Source organism: Oncorhynchus keta, unplaced genomic scaffold (genome assembly GCF_023373465.1).
Source record: "Oncorhynchus keta strain PuntledgeMale-10-30-2019 unplaced genomic scaffold, Oket_V2 Un_contig_3173_pilon_pilon, whole genome shotgun sequence".
In the NCBI taxonomy this organism is placed as follows: domain Eukaryota; kingdom Metazoa; phylum Chordata; class Actinopteri; order Salmoniformes; family Salmonidae; genus Oncorhynchus; species Oncorhynchus keta.
Genome location: NW_026287117.1, coordinates 1 through 7,078, shown reverse-complemented (window position 1 = coordinate 7,078; position 7,078 = coordinate 1). Strand labels below are relative to the sequence as shown.

Genomic DNA, 7,078 nt, shown 5'->3' with positions numbered 1-7,078 from the left:
CAACAGTATTGTCCATAATGATTCTGTCCAATACAACAGTATTGTCCATAATGATTCTGTCCAATACAACAGTATTGTCCATAATGATTCTGTCCACTACAACAGTATTGTCCATAATGATTCTGTCCACTACAAAACAGTATTGTCCATAATGATTCTGTCCATACTACAACAGTATTGTCCATAATGATTCTGTCCACTACAATACAACAGTATTGTCCATAATGATTCTGTCCAATACAACAGTATTGTCCATAATGATTCTGTCCACTACAACAGTATTGTCCATAATGATTCTGTCCACTACAACAGCATGGTCCATAACGACTCTGTCCACTCGTTAATACAACAGTATTGTCCATAATGATTCTGTCCAATACAACAGTATTGTCCATAATGATTCTGTCCACTACAACAGTATTGTCCATAATGATTCTGTCCACTACAACAGCATTGTCCATAATGATTCTGTCCACTACAACAGTATTGTCCATAATGATTCTGTCCACTACAACAGTATTGTCCATAATGATTCTGTCCACTACAACAGTATTGTCCATAATGATTCTGTCCACATACAACAGTATTGTCCATAATGATTCTGTCCAACTACAACAGTATTGTCCATAATGATTCTGTCCAATACAACAGTATTGTCCATAATGATTCTGTCCACTACAACAGTATTGTCCATAATGATTCTGTCCACTACAACAGTATTGTCCATAATGATTCTGTCCACTACAACAGTATTGTCCATAATGATTCTGTCCACTACAATACAACAGTATTGTCCATAATGATTCTGTCCACTACAACAGTATTGTCCATAATGATTCTGTCCACTACAATACAACAGTATTGTCCATAATGATTCTGTCCAATACAACAATATTGTCCATAATGATTCTGTCCACTACAATACAACAGTATTGTCCATAATGATTCTGTCCAATACAACAATATTGTCCATAATGATTCTGTCCACTACAATACAACAGTATTGTCCATAATGATTCTGTCCAATACAACAATATTGTCCATAATGATTCTGTCCACTACAATACAACAGAACTGTGTCTTCTGCTCCGTCCTCAGTGCCCCCAGACAGCACACATCATAAACAGTGTTTTTTTCTGAGGGTACCTCATGGCTGAATGTCTGAAAAATGTCCCATTCCTCCAGTCCCAGAGGTGGAGGGAGAGGGCGACAGCATCAGCTCGTTGTGTACCCAGATCGCCTCAGCCTTCAGTGGGCCTCCTGAAGACCCCTTCTCCCAGGCCCCCATGCCCCGACCAACCTCCACCCCACAGTCACCTGTAGCTCCCCCGGGGGCTCAGCCAGGTAACTACACTCCACTGCAACACAAACCATGACAGCCGACACACACAATAACACAAGTTCATTTTTCCAGGCCTCGTCTCCCTGCATTTTGAATAACACGTTATGAAGTGCTTATGATACTTCAGATGGTCATATCTTTCATATTCATTCATCTACTATTACCATGTCTATATACAACATGGTGTCTGTATGTATCATCTAATATTACCATGTCTATATACAACATGGTGTCTGTATGTATCATCTAATATTACCATGTCTATATACAACATGGTGTCTGTATGTATCATCTAATATTACCATGTCTATATACAACATGGTGTCTGTATGTATCATCTAATATTACCATGTCTATATACAACATGGTGTCTGTATGTATCATCTAATATTACCATGTCTATATACCACATGGTGTCTGTATGTATCATCTAATATTACCATGTCTATATACAACATGGTGTCTGTATGTATCATCTAATATTACCATGTCTATATACAACATGGTGTCTGTATGTATCATCTAATATTACCATGTCTATATACCACATGGTGTCTGTATGTATCATCTAATATTACCATGTCTATATACCACATGGTGTCTGTATGTATCATCTAATATTACCATGTCTATATACAACATGGTGTCTGTATGTATCATCTAATATTACCATGTCTATATACAACATGGTGTCTGTATGTATCATCTAATATTACCATGTCTATATACAACATGGTGTCTGTATGTATCATCTAATATTACCATGTCTATATACCACATGGTGTCTGTATGTATCATCTAATATTACCATGTCTATATACCACATGGTGTCTGTATGTATCATCTAATATTACCACATGGTGTCTGTATGTATCATCTAATATTACCATGTCTATATACCACATGGTGTCTGTATGTATCATCTAATATTACCACATGGTGTCTGTATGTATCATCTAATATTACCATGTCTATATACCACATGGTGTCTGTATGTATCATCTAATATTACCACATGGTGTCTGTATGTATCATCTAATATTACCATGTCTATATACCACATGGTGTCTGTATGTATCATCTAATATTACCACATGGTGTCTGTATGTATCATCTAATATTACCATGTCTATATACCACATGGTGTCTGTATGTATCATCTAATATTACCACATGGTGTCTGTATGTATCATCTAATATTACCATGTCTATATACCACATGGTGTCTGTATGTGTATCATCTAATATTACCACATGGTGTCTGTATGTATCATCTAATATTACCATGTCTATATACCACATGGTGTCTGTATGTATCATCTAATATTACCATGTCTATATACCACATGGTGTCTGTATGTATCATTTAATATTACCACATGGTATCTGTATGTATCATCTAATATTACCATGTCTATATACCACATGGTGTCTGTATATATAATCTAATATTTGTCTAACTCTCCAGCACTGCCCCCTCCACTTCCTGCCCGAGACACTAACCCCTGGGCCAAGACTCCTGGCCATGCAGGGCACCATACCCCCCCGACCTCCACCTCAGCACACCCAGGTGAGGACTAGAGCATAGAAATAGATTTAGGAACCTCGGGCCCCTTGGTGTTGGACTGAGACACCAGACCAGAACACAGGCTGGTTCTGTTTCTATGGACTGAGACACCAGACCAGAACACAGGCTGGTTCTGTTTCTATGGACTGAGACACCAGACCAGAACACAGGCTGGTTCTGTTTCTATGGACTGAGACACCAGAACAGAACACAGACAGGCTGGTTCTGTTTCTATCGACTGAGACACCAGAACAGAACACAGGCTGGTTCTGTTTCTATGGACTGAGACACCAGAACAGAACACAGACAGGCTGGTTCTGTTTCTATGGACTGAGACACCAGACCACAGGCTGGTTCTGTTTCTCTGGACTGAGACACCAGACCAGAACACAGACAGGCTGGTTCTGTTTCTATGGACTGAGACACCAGACCAGAACACAGGCTGGTTCTGTTTCTATGGACTGAGACACCAGACCAGAACACAGGCTGGTTCTGTTTCTATGGACTGAGACACCAGACCAGAACACAGACTGGTTCTGTTTCTATGGACTGAGACACCAGACCAGAACACAGGCTGGTTCTGTTTCTATGGACTGAGACACCAGACCAGAACACAGACTGGTTCTGTTTCTATGGACTGAGACACCAGACCAGAACACAGGCTGGTTCTGTTTCTATGGACTGAGACACCAGACCAGAACACAGGCTGGTTCTGTTTCTATGGACTGAGACACCAGACCAGAACACAGGCTGGTTCTGTTTCTCTGGACTGAGACACCAGACCAGAACACAGACAGGCTGGTTCTGTTTCTATGGACTGAGACACCAGACCAGAACACAGACAGGCTGGTTCTGTTTCTATGGACTGAGACACCAGACCAGAACACAGGCTGGTTCTGTTTCTATGGACTGAGACACCAGACCAGAACACAGGCTGGTTCTGTTTCTCTGGACTGAGACACCAGACCAGAACACAGACAGACTGGTTCTGTTTCTATGGACTGAGACACCAGACCAGAACACAGACAGGCTGGTTCTGTTTCTATGGACTGAGACACCAGACCAGAACACAGGCTGGTTCTGTTTCTCTGGACTGAGACACCAGACCAGAACACAGACAGACTGGTTCTGTTTCTATGGACTGAGACACCAGACCAGAACACAGACAGGCTGGTTCTGTTTCTCTGGACTGAGACACCAGATCAGAACACAGACAGGCTGGTTCTGTTTCTATGGACTGAGACACCAGACCAGAACACAGACAGGCTGGTTCTGTTTCTATGGACTGAGACACCAGACCAGAACACAGACAGGCTGGTTCTGTTTCTATGGACTGAGACACCAGACCAGAACACAGGCTGGTTCTGTTTCTATGGACTGAGACACCAGACCAGAACACAGGCTGGTTCTGTTTCTATGGACTGAGACACCAGACCAGAACACAGACAGGCTGGTTCTGTTTCTCTGGACTGAGACACCAGACCAGAACCAAGACAGACTGGTTCTGTTTCTCTGGACTGAGACACCAGACCAGAACACAGACAGGCTGGTTCTGTTTCTATGGACTGAGACACCAGACCAGAACACAGACAGGCTGGTTCTGTTTCTATGGACTGAGACACCAGACCAGAACACAGACAGGCTGGTTCTGTTTCTATGGACTGAGACACCAGACCAGAACACAGACAGGCTGGTTCTGTTTCTATGGACTGAGACACCAGACCAGAACACAGACAGGCTGGTTCTGTTTCTATGGACTGAGACACCAGACCAGAACACAGACAGGCTGGTTCTGTTTCTATGGACTGAGACACCAGACCAGAACACAGACAGGCTGGTTCTGTTTCTATGGACTGAGACACCAGACCAGAACACAGACAGGCTGGTTCTGTTTCTATGGACTGAGACACCAGACCAGAACACAGACAGGCTGGTTCTGTTTCTATGGACTGAGACACCAGACCAGAACACAGACAGGCTGGTTCTGTTTCTATGGACTGAGACACCAGACCAGAACACAGACAGGCTGGTTCTGTTTCTATGGACTGAGACACCAGACCAGAACACAGACAGGCTGGTTCTGTTTCTATGGACTGAGACACCAGACCAGAACACAGACAGGCTGGTTCTGTTTCTATGGACTGAGACACCAGACCAGAACACAGACAGGCTGGTTCTGTTTCTATGGACTGAGACACCAGACCAGAACACAGACAGGCTGGTTCTGTTTCTATGGACTGAGACACCAGACCAGAACACAGACAGGCTGGTTCTGTTTCTATGGACTGAGACACCAGACCAGAACACAGACAGGCTGGTTCTGTTTCTATGGACTGAGACACCAGACCAGAACACAGACAGGCTGGTTCTGTTTCTATGGACTGAGACACCAGACCAGAACACAGACAGGCTGGTTCTGTTTCTATGGACTGAGACACCAGACCAGAACACAGACAGGCTGGTTCTGTTTCTATGGACTGAGACACCAGACCAGAACACAGACAGGCTGGTTCTGTTTCTATGGACTGAGACACCAGACCAGAACACAGACAGGCTGGTTCTGTTTCTATGGACTGAGACACCAGACCAGAACACAGACAGGCTGGTTCTGTTTCTCTGGACTGAGACACCAGACCAGAACCAAGACAGGCTGGTTCTGTTTCTCTGGACTGAGACACCAGACCAGAACACAGACAGGCTGGTTCTGTTTCTATGGACTGAGACACCAGACCAGAACACAGACAGGCTGGTTCTGTTTCTATGGACTGAGACACCAGACCAGAACACAGACAGGCTGGTTCTGTTTCTATGGACTGAGACACCAGACCAGAACACAGACAGGCTGGTTCTGTTTCTATGGACTGAGACACCAGACCAGAACACAGACAGGCTGGTTCTGTTTCTATGGACTGAGACACCAGACCAGAACACAGACAGGCTGGTTCTGTTTCTATGGACTGAGACACCAGACCAGAACACAGACAGGCTGGTTCTGTTTCTATGGACTGAGACACCAGACCAGAACACAGACAGGCTGGTTCTGTTTCTATGGACTGAGACACCAGACCAGAACACAGACAGGCTGGTTCTGTTTCTATGGACTGAGACACCAGACCAGAACACAGACAGGCTGGTTCTGTTTCTATGGACTGAGACACCAGACCAGAACACAGACAGGCTGGTTCTGTTTCTCTGGACTGAGACACCAGACCAGAACCAAGACAGACTGGTTCTGTTTCTCTGGACTGAGACACCAGACCAGAACACAGACAGGCTGGTTCTGTTTCTATGGACTGAGACACCAGACCAGAACACAGACAGGCTGGTTCTGTTTCTATGGACTGAGACACCAGACCAGAACACAGACAGGCTGGTTCTGTTTCTATGGACTGAGACACCAGACCAGAACACAGACAGGCTGGTTCTGTTTCTATGGACTGAGACACCAGACCAGAACACAGACAGACTGGTTCTGTTTCTATGGACTGAGACACCAGACCAGAACACAGACAGGCTGGTTCTGTTTCTATGGACTGAGACACCAGACCAGAACACAGACAGACTGGTTCTGTTTCTATGGACTGAGACACCAGACCAGAACACAGACAGGCTGGTTCTGTTTCTCTGGACTGAGACACCAGACCAGAACACAGACAGGCTGGTTCTGTTTCTATGGACTGAGACACCAGACCAGAACACAGACAGGCTGGATTCAACTAAACTGATTCCACAGCAAGTCTGACGCTTAGCAAGTTCGCAAAGTCATGATTGTCATCAATCAATCAAATCTATTGATAATGCTCTTTCTACATCATCTGTTGTCGGTGTTATTGTTCAGTTTTAAGATGCTTTCAGGTTCAATTATTAGGATTTACTCCGAAACGTCTAAACATTCCATGATGTTCTCTCTACTAGGAGGTGATTGGACGACACCAGTGATTGTAGCTCCTCCCTCCGCCACATCGTCTCCGTCTCACCACTCCCACCGCCGCACGCCGTCGGAGGCTGACCGTTGGCTCGAGGAGGTCACCAAGTCTGTCCGCGCTCCGCAACTCGGGTCCACAGCCCCCTCCCAACCGTTCCTCACCCCCAACCCACCAGCCTTCTCCATCCCCCCAACCCAGGCTTTCATTGTCCCCATGCCTTCCACCCAGGCCTTCCCTGCTACA

The 7,078-nt window shown here is 44.8% G+C and overlaps 1 protein-coding gene across 1 annotated transcript; it reads left to right on the top strand.

Annotated features, from left to right (window-relative positions):
• Positions 1–846: 846 nt before the first annotated feature.
• Positions 847–7,072, top strand: LOC127923750 (protein numb homolog; the record flags this gene model as incomplete). The annotated part of the gene is made up of 3 exons (XM_052507811.1): positions 847–1,344; positions 2,811–2,912; positions 6,825–7,072. Coding segments are annotated over exons 1-3 (537 nt in total), but the record flags the coding sequence as incomplete, so codon positions are not given.
• Positions 7,073–7,078: the final 6 nt, after the last annotated feature.